The sequence below is a fragment of the Phaenicophaeus curvirostris genome, chromosome 11 (genome assembly GCF_032191515.1).
Source record: "Phaenicophaeus curvirostris isolate KB17595 chromosome 11, BPBGC_Pcur_1.0, whole genome shotgun sequence".
Taxonomy (NCBI): Eukaryota; Metazoa; Chordata; class Aves; order Cuculiformes; family Cuculidae; genus Phaenicophaeus; species Phaenicophaeus curvirostris.
This window is the reverse complement of record NC_091402.1, coordinates 3,545,647-3,558,755: the sequence shown is the minus strand read 5'-3', so window position 1 is coordinate 3,558,755 and position 13,109 is coordinate 3,545,647. Positions and strand designations below refer to the sequence as shown.

The window sequence follows — 13,109 nt, the reverse complement described above, 5'->3', positions numbered from 1 at the left end:
GGGAGTGACAGACATTTGTTCATGAGCAATTAGCAGCCATGCTGCCTTCTCCTGCTGTCCCAGAGCTGATCTACACGGGTGGGGGCTGCAGGTTAGTGGGCACAGCCTGTCTTTTAGGAGGTCCAACCCTGTACTGCTTGCAGCCTCGTTACATCCCCTGGGCTGCTCACCCTCTGCTGTTTCCTCAGAAACATCTCCTTCCTGTAGTCCCCAAGAGCAGAACATGTATATCCCCCCTTTCCCAGCTTAGACTGAATGATTGGTGCCTCCCCAGTGCACGGGCTTGCGCTGTCACCTCGTGTTTGTGACTAATCCTGTAGTTCAGCTGCATTGTCCACGTAGCAGTGGATGGAAAGAATGGACTTACAGGGCTATGGGTTTCTGCTTCCTGGCATCCGTGGCACTCAGTATAACACAGAAAAGCAACAAGGGAAGAGCTAGTCTTCAAGGGACCTGTGCATCGCTGTTGGGGAACCTTGTGGTGGTTGGAGTGTGTTGATGCTCACTTTATGTCGGTGGCTTTATGAAGACCAAGGGTCTGTTTTGTCTAAGGAAGATGTGCTATCCAGCTGTGGCAACGGGCTTGCAAGCACCTAGTGTGGAAGAGTTAAACTTTCATTACCAAAACCTTCTAGTGAAGTCTAGACTAAGTAAGGGCCCTTTCCTTCACAAATTTGAATGGCAAAGGTACAAAATCAGCATTCTCCAAATCATGCATTAGTATCATGCTGAGTTAATTCTCTATTATCTCCGAGGCTATTATTTAACTGAAAACTAAACCGCCACCTGTATTCTGTGCCCCAAGTTTTGGCAGACATGTAGATGCTCAAGCAGACCTTGGTCTCCTGATTCTGACACTCCGCTCTCCTTTTGTGAGTGTCATTAGACAAAAGTATGACTGTATTGGCAGAAGGTCATGTTATCCAACTGGCGACTTGTTCTAAAACACCAGCAAGGATTTCCGCAATTTCCTCTGAGCCTTTTCATTCTTTTCTTTTTGTTCTGCTGCTAATACACTCTGGAAATGGGTAGGGGATTAAGTGTAGGAGCAGACAGTTCTTCAGCCAGAGAGTCTGAAATGGTTACAGTTCAGAAAAATAGAAGCATTTTAGGAAATGACATCATTTAAGATGTAAGTCTTGATTCAGGGAAGTTTGCTTTAACGCAGACACCCTTTCTAAGTGAAGAAGTGAGTGATCTTCATCAAACAAAGAGGACACACAATGAAGTTGAGCTGTTTTGGCATGCTGAGGCAGTGCCAGAGAATTGCCTTTCCATCTTCCCTGGATTCCCACGGCTCTTGAGCAGCCTGGCCCAGAGCAGTGGCTGCTGCCTGTGGGCCGCCCGTGGACACTCCCCTGAGCGTCTGTACATGTGTAGCTGAGATGGGCAGCTGCTGGCTGGAGGGAAAGAAGGCAAATGCCGTGTGTCTGCCTTCTCTCCTGGGAGGAAGCAGGGCTCAGAAAGGTCTGGTAGCATCCCTAAAGCGATGCACATTCAGTCTGACCAGTTCCCTGCAAAAGCCACGATGTGGGGCCACCGAGCTGCTGTAGCGGGCAGCACCATGGGAAGGGAGTAAGGATGTTTCCACTGGTGCATTACAGAATCACTAGGTTGGGAAAGACCTCCAGATCATTGAGTCCAACCATTCCTATCAACCACAAAACCATGTCCCTGAGCACCTCATCCACCCGTCTTTTAAATACTTCCAGGACTAGTGACTCAGCCACCTCCCAGAATAGCCAGAGAGGCAGAACAGAAACCAAACAGAACTCTGAAAATCCTGGCCTCTTGAAATTAAAGTGTAATTTGGGAAATAATGAAGATTCAATTGTCAATTGAATTTCACACTGTGAAACACATTCTATAGCTTTTGTATTATGTGGAATTATACATAAAATTATTAAGCAAATAAGATAGTGTGAATATTAAAGGATTCAGTGTCTTAAACGCCATGAAATTATAAACCTAAGAGAAGCTCTTTGGCTGGTAATGCGGTGTCACATGCAGTGAAACTTTATTGTAATTCTCTCATACTGAGCGATTCCATTTTATGCAGCACTGCTTGAAAGCATTCCCTTATTCTTAACAGTAGGATGGAAACAAAGAATGCAATCTAAACAGCCTTTCATCATGGAAATGTACCATGTAATAGATTAACAGACAGTATCAGGAAAAGGAGGAGATTTAATTCCAACACATCCAGCAAATTTAAACACTTTTTTGTTCCAAAAGTGTGTACAAATGCCATCAACCTTGGAACAGCTCTGGCTGGAGATGGCCACACTGATTTGGTGCAAAGGTTCTGTGAATCAGTGGAACATCTATGACGAGTGGGCACTGCCAGCCCTTCAGAGAGCTTCAGTGGAAACAAATCGGTCAAATATTGAAGAACTTTATGTATCAGGTGGAGTTTAACTTTCTAATGGTTAAAACATCTTACAAAGTAAAATATAAAGGGAGGAGGAAACTCTTCTTGAAAAATGTAACTTGTGTGAGCAGTGTGCAGTCCTTCAGGACGTCTTCATGAGAAATAAGCCAAATGATGAGTGAGGAGCGTGTTGGGAGGAGAAAGGAGCTGGAGAATGGAGTCCAACTGGAAAGCTTGTTTTGTGGAAACACAGCGGAGATCGGTGGAGGAAATGTCCCAGTTTCCTTGTTGGGGCCAAATAGCAATTCTAATAGAAAATTAATAAGTTAAGATGGTGACTGCTAGGAAAGCGAGCTTGATCACAGTTTGTGGAGATCTGATGTTGAACCACTGTGGCTGAGGGAATGCTGACACATCATATGAGCAAGGTCTGCAAGGTCAGTGGGAATCAGGTTTACGGGATGTGAGCAAGAGAAAGGGCTCATTCCTTGAGACTCAGGAGTGAGGGTTAGGAGAGCTGAGGAGACTCAAGGGAGCTCATTCGAGGAAAGACTCAACACCAGTCTTAAAGCACAAAATCTGAGTGCCTGAGGGATTTGTTGCTCTGCAATTAGTGATGAAAGAGGGAAGGACAGATAGAAGAGGTGATGAAGAATAGCTTTTGCTGAGGTGAATTACTTAGGGTGTCCCCAGCAGGTACACTGGGAGGAAACAAACTGTCCTTTCTGGAAGAATGGGATTGTTCTCGAGAACAAACAGAATCTGCTGCGCTGAGGAGTGAACATGCTGGGGAGGGGGTAAAATCTCATGCGTGGTGTAAGGCCAGAGCTCAACCAGAGGACCTCAAAGCCAGTGTGGTTAGGTTCCTTTAGCCCTTTTATAGATGCCCATTGGCTTTCTAAATGAAAAATCAACATAGTGCCGGTCCTTTCTCCAGACAAGATCAGAGTTAAGTAACCCTTACCAGCTGGCAACTGTGCGGTGGGGCTCTGGTCTCACCTGGTAATGTCACCTCTCCAGACTGGTTTTCTTCCCGCAAGGCAAAATGAAACAAAGGTATCTATTGCAGATTTTTGTTACCAACATGGCTCTAAATGCTAAGTAATGCCTCACAACTTTAGACAGAGGTGTATGAGAGCTCTGCCGTGGATTGTGGATAGAAAGGAATAGAAATCCTCCAGATTGCAATGTGGTATGGGCCTTTCTCCTGTATGCAAACCATTTTCATGAGAAAAAATTCACACATGCACAGTTCTGAACCACATGGTCTTATTTCATTGCTGGCGTTATCTCAGGCAAATAATTACACGTTCTTACAAGATCTAAAGTGCATCTTTCTAATAACAAATCCAGCCGGATCATTTAAGAACTCTGCTTATTTAGCTCCATGTTTGATTGTTGAACGAAACAGCAAAACCATCTCAGAAGCAATCTATTTCTTTTACTTTTGCCTCCAGAAACTATTTTATTGCTGATTAAAATGTGACGTGGCGCCATGCCAGTGGGGCCTAGTGATTTGCATCTCTACAGTTGCACTGAGGGAAATTAAATGAGAGAAGGAACTTGCGTACAGCACATGTTGAGTGCTAATGCGAAAAGGGCAGCTGCTGCAAAGTGAATTTTCAGTCCTTCCTTTCCCTGAGAGCCTGGGAACAAGATAGCTTTGTACCTTTTTCAGGCAGCTAAATGTATCATTTAATGTAAACTCCAAGGCTGTCTTCAGCGCGGACTGTTGCAGTTTCTAAGGCATCTCTATAATTGCAAATATAAAGTTCAGCAGAGGAATAACAAATCTGACTTCAGACTTAAGTAAGGTGATGAATTGAATCACAGACACACACAAACACATTTTATACGTGAGTCCTTTAGAACTTGCAGTACTGGCACACACTCATGTGTATGTTTGTAATGCAGTCTCTTGTCCCTATATGCTAAGGAAGGGGTTTACTTGCCTCTGACAACATAGCCTGCCTCTCGCTTTTGAATTGAGCCTTCACAAAAGTGGGAAACTGTGCTCAGCCAGTGCGTAACCAGGGCTGTAAATCTATGTGGTCAGGTCGGTGTGTTCAGAGTAGTTTTTGTTTGTTTAACTGGTAGAGTTACAGGGCTGTCAGAGGAGGACGGTTACACTTCCATCAGAGCTACACACTGCTACGTAATCCCCCCATCATGTGAGTGGTCACTGACGTAAGGGAGGGTTTGAGTTCCCAGAAGCAGCATCCCTTTGATTTCATAGCTGAGTTATTCTATTCCTTTTCTCCATGACTGAGCTCTGTTAACCTGGACAAACCTCGTTCGTTCGCCATGTGTTGGAATGAATGAGGGTCTAGGCAGGTCGTGTGGGCTGTAGCGGCACCGCTGCTCAGCACGAGATGACCAGTGGGTTAGACAAGGACTGGGGACTCTGCGCCGTCTCCAGAGGTTGGCTTTGTAAGAGTTCACAGGCTGTCAGCTCCTGGTAAAGAGTATCTAGAACTTCAAATACCTGGGCTTTTCCTATTAAAAGAAAATGGCAAACAGTATCATCTGAATAAAGACAGAAAGTTGCAGTTTAACAGTTGTAACAATCATTACATTTGAAGTAATTAAAATAAGGTAACAGGGAAGTTGTGGATGTCTCCTCCCTGGAGGTGTTCAAGGCCAGGCTGGATGGAGCTTGGAGCCCCTGATCTGTAGGTGTCCCTGCCCATGGCAGGGGGTGGAACTGGCTTTGAGGTCCCTTCTTAAACCTAAATCATTCTGTGATTCGATTTCGTATCACAATAAAGAGTCACTAACACAACCATCCACTTAAGTCTTGTTAAAGAGGAAGATGTTTGATTACAAAGACTTAGGAAAGCTGCTTAAGTCACGTCAAGTGCACAGCCAGAAAATCAAAAGCAGAGAAGACGAGCAGTTTGTGGTAGCGGTGATGCAGAACGGACAGAGAGCTTCACAAAGTTACTTTATTTTTTGGCGTTGTTTTAGGAAGCTGAGCTGTGCTGCAGCTGCAGAGGGAGGTACTTTGTTTCAGCGGCAGCCATTGGAGTCAGTGTTCCTGTGGAGGATAAGTAGTATTACCTCCTGGACGGGTGTGCTGTGGATTCTAAGTCTCCTCTCCTAAGCAGGAGAATGTCTGACCTATGGCTCAGAGAGTTTCTCTCTGCAGCCAACAGAGGTCTGTCTTTGCCTTCTTTTCTCTGCCTCCTGGGCTGTGCTGGAACAGCACAGCTGAGCTCTGGGCTGCCTGGCCCTGGATTGTGGATGCTAACATAACAACAAGGCTTTGAAACCACAAAACCCGGAATGGTTTATGTGTTATTCCCCCTAAATCACTATTATTAACGTTCTCCAGAGCTAAACCCTCAGGCCACATCTAGTCTTTTATAATCTTTGACTGCTGTCTGCTATTAAAAGTGCCTCCAAGCCATGTTCCGTGGCTTGGTACAGGATGTTCGTTTCTTGAAGGTAAATACGAATGCTTTGCTAATAGGAACAAAGCAATCAGATCAAAGCCTCCAGGCTGTGATCCCTGTATGGTTCCTACAAAGGCAGCTCTGGCACACCAGGTTATTGTCAAGGGAGAGGAGTTTAATTTTCATGAGAGGAACACGAAAGGCTGTTATTAGAGGAGTGCAGGTTTGATCCAGTTTCTTTATAGAAATGCTCAGCATTGTCTATTTCTTTGTGCTGCAGCAGTGGAATAACACAACACGCAGGGGGACAGCAAACCTGATAAATAGGTGCCTTACAGGCGTGGTCATATTTTCCTCTTTCCCATATCAGTGAAGCCCTACAGACATTGATGGTACACAGAATTGTTCCCCTAAGGCCAAATTCTAGAATTTGGCTAAAAAAACCCTGGATGTGTTCCTGTTTTGGACATGTCACAGAGCAGGAGTTGTCACTTTCTATAGGCAATCTGCCTGCACAGGATTGCTTTCTCCCTAGCCCGTTCCCCAGTATTTGAAACAGCTTTTCCCTACTCATCTGTTCATTATCTAGCCCTTTCCCCAGAAGGACACTTTTCATGCTTCTTGGTCTTTATATTGTCATTTATTTACTTACCTGGTTGGGGCTCACGGCAGGATTCCAAAGTACTCAGCAGGATTTTCCCCAAGGCTCGCTTAGAGATGTTCTTTAAAAAAACAAAACAGTGTTATGGCACAAATATGTCCTTCACCTGTTTAAACATATACAACAAAATCTATGCGCAGTGCAGGTTGCAGAGGGCCCCGGGTCTTTAACGTGGCTCTAGAAAGACAAATAGCATTTGGTCAGTGAACAGCAGAATTTCCCAAGTGTGTGCGTAAGCACACCTAGAGGGTAAGGAGTGTGAGCATGCACAGCAAACGCTTGTTCAGCACTCTGCAGGGCCTGTGTCGAACACGGAAAGGGCAGAGTTTGCGAAGTAAGCTTGGAAAGAGGCTATTCAGGCCTGTCTGCTCTAGGATGGAATAAACATTGCCAAAGTGAGAGGCCTGTACAAACTGCTTAGGAGATGGATGGTCTTTTACATTAGAAATCCATTGGGATGTTCCAGCAGGTTCTTCCAGTACCTGAAGGGAATACAAGAAAGCTGGGGAGGGACTGTTTACAAAGGCTTGGAGTGACAGGACGAGGGGCAATGGGTATAAACAGGAGAGGGGCAGGTTTAGACTAGACCTAAGGAGGAATTTCTTCACCGCAAGAGCAGTGACGCCCTGGCGCAGGTTGCCCGGGGAAGCTGTGGCTGCCCCATCCCTGGAGGGGTTCAAGACCAGGTTGGATGGGCCTTGGGCAGCCTGATCCCATGGGAGGGTTGGAACTGGATGATCTTTAAGGTCCCTAAACAATTCTATGATTCTATGATTGTATCTAAAACACGAAGGTGAATATGCTGGGGGAAGTGAACCGAAACCCACAGTTTCTGATGAATAAGCTTTCTTTTGTCTGAAGTACATCCCATCAGGGATTTAGGGGATCCTTGCTGAATTCTGCTGGGAACACTGGGAATTCTCCTGTTCACTGACAACATTGTTCCCTGTATTGGTGCTCCGGGAGGTGGCAGCATGTGGTGGCGTGTTTCCAGCAGTGATTAGCATGAAGTGCTGGTGTCCCTGAGATGTGGCACATTGTGTGATGGATGTCTCCTAAGCAGAAGTGATTTGCAATTATACAACTGACCAGTGAATGATCCGTTTAAGTCTTGACACAAGTGGTTATTATGCTTGTTGCCCACCATAGTCTTTCCTAGTTTAATCCTTCGCTGGATTGTTACTGATGCCTGTGTCAGATTTGCAACAGGAAAGCAAAATTTCCATGTCAAGTGCTAAAATAAGTTACCAAATTATGAAATATTGCACTTGTTCCCCAGAATCATCAGTGGAACTGGAGTGTACCCCTAACAAAGTAAAGCGATGATCTGAGGAAGCTTTCTCCCCTCACACAGACCAGGCAGAGCTTTGTTGAAAATCGAGGAGAACTGTCAGCCGTTATCAAAACAATCTGCTCCTGGCAGCCCAGCCCAGCTCCCAGCAGACTGTGTTCTGCACATTGTCCAGATTGCCTGTCTTTTGGCCAGCCTTACCATTACGATTCCCAAGCAGGAGATTTAAACCTATTTGCTAAAGAACTGAATGGCTATACTGGCCATGTGCTTCTGGCATGTTATTATATCAGCTTTTATAAGTCCATGTTTGGATTGTTGGTTGAGTAAGAAAGTTCTTACAAAAAATACCTTATTGGTATATGGGAAGGAGTTTTAACCCTTTAATACTGACTCAGTGTCACATTAGGATGCAGTTAAGCAAAGGTCCTTTTCTAGAAGGAAAAATCATCTAGAATCTTTCAAACCACTAGCATTTTTGTTTTCCTTGTTTCCTCTAAATCTTTGTTTAGAGGATAATGATACATTGGAGATCTCTAGGCTTCTTTTAGAAAGTCTGCCATAGGGGTCTAAAAATTTTCTGTGATCACCAGGCAGTTCCTTGGGCAAACAATTGTGAAAATGTGTCCTGGTGGAAATGACTTTGTACTTAATAGAAGGTATGAACTGCCTGTTTAGTCTGGAAAGGACCCTGTCAAACCCAGTTTTAAGTCTCTCAGCTGCTTTCTCGCCTTACCAAGTCTCGAAGTTGTTGAAGAAGCTGTAAAACATCCATGAGCTTTTCTTCCAGCAGTGACAGCCTAACTCTCTCAGTCTCCAACATCTGCAGCTCCATCTTCAACAATTCGGTCTCCTCTGCCTGTTGCTGCAGCTCCCCTAGCAGAGGGCCTTTCATCTGGACAATGACACAGGAAATTCAAAGTGCCGTAGCTTTCACTTTCTTGCCCCAAAACTGCAAAGCTACATTTCCCCCCTTATCTGGCAAATGTCAGGTCATTCTCTTGATAAGGAGTACATTTCTCTCCCATACTACCTAAGGTGCAGAATCAGTAGCTGCTAGGAAGCACATGCTAGTTCACGCACCGCTGGATGCAAGCAGATCACTCAGAGATCATAAATACTACCGATATTATTTCAGTTTTTGCATTCCTGTCATCCTCTATAAAGCATGACTAATTTGTGTGCCCTCACCAATGTAACCATATCCTTGCAGCTCCTACTAATCTGCACTCATTTGCATGTCCAGTGAAACAAGATGGCAATTAGCTAATTTATTTTAAATGTTTTGGTTTAAAAAAAATATCTTAAGGAAAAAAATTAAGATTCTGGTTGTGCAACACTCTGGCACATGTGCTTGGGGAAGCACTGCTTTGCAGCTAAGCACGGCGATGTCCAGATTCAACAAGACTTTTGAGCAGTACAGGAATTCTGGGCAGGAGGGTCTCCTCAGAGCTGCACCTTCCAAAGTTTAGCTGGGCACTCCGTTCTCTCCCACCTCCCTCTGAGAAATGTTCAGGATTTGAAGAGTTGCTTTTGTTTCAATGCAAACTCTAAGTGATATATTTTGAACAAAGCTGCAAAACTGAATCTCGTTGCTTGTTACAGACGCAGGCCTGCTGCAGGTACACAGCCAAGCTGCTACAAAGACCCTGAGGAGCATTCCCTGGCAAATATGTCACTTAAATACTCATTTCAGACCTTTGAGAGCACTGACAGATTGTGGGTTTATTAATAAAAATAAACTTATTTCTCAGTCATTACCATGCCCAGCACTCGGAACTGTTACCATTGTTTGCCATTTCTTGTTGCAAACACAATCTCAATATATTTATTAATGTTACAGTGGGAAACAGAATTGTGTGGGGTAAATGCCAGACTTGCTGGCTCTGTTAATCCCTTTTTGCTGTTAGCTTTTATCTTCATTGCAGTTTTAGAAGTAGCTAAGGAGAGAGTTAAACTCAAAAAGCTGAAGGCCTTAATATCCACGGTATTTAATAGAATCATAAAATCACCAGGTTGGAAGAGACCCACCGGATCATCGAGTCCAACCATTCCTATCAAACACTAAACCATGTCCCCCAGCGCCTCATCCACCCATCCCTTAAACACCTCCAAGGAAGGTGATTCAACCCCCTCCCTGGGCAGCCTCTGCCAGCGCCCAATGACCCTTTCTGTGAAAAATTTTTTCCTAATGTCCAGCCTAAACCTCCCCTGGCAGAGCTTGAGGCCATTCCCTCTCGTCCTGTCCCCTGTCACTTGGGAGAAGAGCCCAGCTCCCTCCTCTCCACAAGCTCCTTTCAGGTAGTTGTAGAGAGCAATGAGGTCTCCCCTCAGCCTCCTCTTCTCCAGGCTAAACACCCCCAGCTCTCTCAGCCGCTCCTCATAAGGCCTGTTCTCCAGCCCCTTTGTGGGGAAATTTTTATCCTCATGACTTTCATTAGATGGGAAGGAACTTCAACTCCCTAAAACACAAATGTCATCTGGGCAAAGAAAGAAAACAACCCCTGATCCACACCAAACCTTCTGGCAGGTCATTTTTGTTTCTGCCAGCGCTGATAGTATGGATTAGTTGGCACTTGTCTCATAGGTCAGGAATGAGCCTGTTCCATTAGTGCTCCACGAGCTCTCCCTGCAAGGCTCCCCAGCTCTTGGGAGTCACACACCAGCTCCAGGAGGGCGGCTTGCTCAGTTGGGTCCATCTGGCACACAGGGGCTGCGGCATTGCTGTGCCAGCGCCCCTCGTAGCTCAGCACGCTGACATTTTCCTGCATGGAGAGCCAACTTTGTTACCACCACCATGGCAGCAGTGAGACAAACAAATCCTCCAGAGGCTGCAGGAGGTCTCCGATGAATTAAACATGTGGTTTCTTCGCCGTGTTGCAGAGCGCCTCCGCATTGTAAATACCACCTGGCATCGCTATGTGCTGAACACAGGCGGGAGTTACATTCCCCTGTACAGCTGAAGCAGAGTCACAGGGAGGTAAAAAGGTCATTCCTTTACATTGTAGAATAGACTTTCTCAATATGCAATTGGACAGATGCTCCTGGCGATGCTAACAGGTGCCCACCCTGCAGCCTGCCAGGCCCCTGCGCCCTGAGCATCCCGGAGCTGCTGGTGAAGCCACTGTGCTTGGCCAGCAGCCCGGGGGCCGCCCTGCCCTCCGCTGCGGGCTTCCGAAAGGCTGCCAGTGGGCAGCGGCTCTGCCATACAAACATCAATAGGAGAAGCGCGAACTTGTCTCTTTGGCTGCTCACCACTCGAGCTCTCCATAGCTCTGCAGCGTCACGGCCAGCTGCTCGGTTCTTACAGGCAGCACAGGCAACATGCTCAGATGAGAGCATCACTGGCGATGTCTGGGCACCGCATTTGCTGCTGCCGCTGCCTCTTTCTCTTTTGACTGCTCCTACAAAGCCCATTTTGTTTGTATTTTCTATGCTATAGGCAGCAAACTGCTTTCTACAGCAGCTCTACCTGAACAATCACTGGTGGCGTATCAAGGTGCTAGTTTCCCCATGCCTCTGTGTGATTTGTATGTAGGGCTGTGCAGTGTTTTCATCTTACTGTGCTTGAAGGCAGTGGCTCAATGTACCGTTAAACATTCTCCCAGGTTTTTTTCCCTGGCTTGGCCACGTGGAGCATCTGTTTGTAACTTAATATTCGCAAGAAGATGGGGACGAGTTAAGCATAGTCTCGTTTTGAGACTTAGATACTGAGGAGGGATGGTCTGTAAAGTCACAGGGCTCAGAGGGAAGAGGGGTTTGGTTTTAGCTGTCAAAGTCCCTCAGCAGAGCCTGATTTTGGTTCTGTGCCTTGTTTGTGAAGTGGAAATACCACCTTGCCAAACACCAGTTTGGAGAATCAGTCAACTGGAGATCCAGCCCTCTTATAAAAAAGGGGGTTAATGCCATGGGGAAAATCTGAGCCCTGGAGCAGTGCCTACAAACACATCTAAGATGATGAATAATGAATATGCAAAAATCCCTTCAGGAATATAGGAGAAAATCATTGTATTTTGTACAAAAGTTAAGGAAGCTGCCGCATTAGAGCTATTTTTACAAGCAATGAACCTGAGAAACAACTTTCAAAATGAGGGGAAAACAGTAACAGAATGGCAGAATGAGGTGCTGTGTGAGTTGACTTTTAAATTATTTTACCCTTAAAGGACTGGTGAGTAGCAGAGGTAGCACCACTTTCTAAGAGAGGCTGCAGAGATGATCCAGAGGAGCAGCAAATCACTTCGAGTGGATTGGGAATTCTGTCAGGCAAATTGATCAGAATGGTAATGGAGAAGGGGCTTGGTGAAGATGGATGAACACAGTCAGGAATCAATTGGACTTGTTTGAAAGGGTCTATGACTATATAGGAATAATGTTAATACAGTTGATAGAGTGGAGTCTGCAAAAAGCTTTTAGATTCATAGAATAGCTTGGGCTGGAAGGGACCTGAAAGCCCATCCCGTTCCACCCGCTGCCATGGGCAGGGGCACCTCCCATGGGATCAGGCTGCCCAAGGCCCATCCAGCCTGGCCTTGAACACCTCCAGGGATGGGGCAGCCACCACTTCCCTGGGCAACCTGGGCCAGGGCTTCACCACTCTCATCGTGAAGAAATTGCTCTTTCTGTCTAGTCTAAATCCGCCCCTCTCCAGTTTATACCCGTTGCTCCTTGTCCTGTCACTCCAAGCCTTTGTGAACAGTCCCTCCCCAGCTTTCTTGCAGCCCCTTCAGGTACTGGAAGGTTGCTATCTTTTGATAAGATTAGAATGATTTTTAAAAAAGGTGAATGTCAAAGTCTTAAAGTTTGCTCTCAATACAGTCTTTTGAGTAATCAGAAGTAAAGCTGGCTGTGAAGAATTCTGGTAGGCATTCCTGATCTTGAATGGCTACAGGCAATAAAAGATCAGATGAAATTCAGTGTCAGTAATGCAAAATAAGGCATGTAGGAAATACGCACAATGTTGTTCACGTGCAGTGGTGATGATGGCTGCTCAAGAAGAGCTGTGACCTGACAATAGCTCAGCGCTGAGCTGAGGATACACACTTGGAGCCATGAAGAAAGGAGCTAGGGACAGAACAGAAACCATTATTGTGCCGTGAAGGGCTGCATTTGAATACTGCACACATTTTCAGTTCTTCCTGTTCAAAAAGGGTGATAGAGCTTGGATAGCACATGGAAGAATACAGTAGCATAACTGAAGTAAGGAATGGTTTCTGTACTGAGGGAGCTGAGGCAGGTTTTCTGGTCATAAAGGTCTGTGAAATTATGAGGGAAAGATCATTTGCTGATTCCCAAGCACAAAACTGAGGTGACAGTGGATGATCAAGCAGCAGATTGAAAGCTAACAAAACCAAACCCTCAGGACCCCGTGCCTTTCCAACTAATACATGGGAG

General features: G+C 45.6%; 2 protein-coding genes across 2 annotated transcripts in view; one reads left to right on the top strand and one right to left on the bottom strand.

Moving 5' to 3' along the window:
- CFAP92 (cilia and flagella associated protein 92 (putative)) overlaps positions 1-13,109 on the top strand; it is a 117,621-nt gene that overhangs the window by 34,127 nt on the left and 70,385 nt on the right. The gene's annotated exons all lie outside the window — the stretch shown is intronic.
- EFCC1 (EF-hand and coiled-coil domain containing 1) overlaps positions 1,753-13,109 on the bottom strand; it is a 53,130-nt gene continuing 41,773 nt past the window's right edge. Inside the window, exons 6-8 of the mRNA XM_069865689.1 lie at positions 8,455-8,613; positions 6,419-6,488; positions 1,753-4,867 (exon numbers count right to left, since the gene is read on the bottom strand). Coding sequence (XP_069721790.1) covers positions 4,734-4,867; positions 6,419-6,488; positions 8,455-8,613 — 363 coding nt within the window. The 3' untranslated portion in view covers positions 1,753-4,733. The remainder of the gene's footprint in view (positions 4,868-6,418; positions 6,489-8,454; positions 8,614-13,109) is intronic.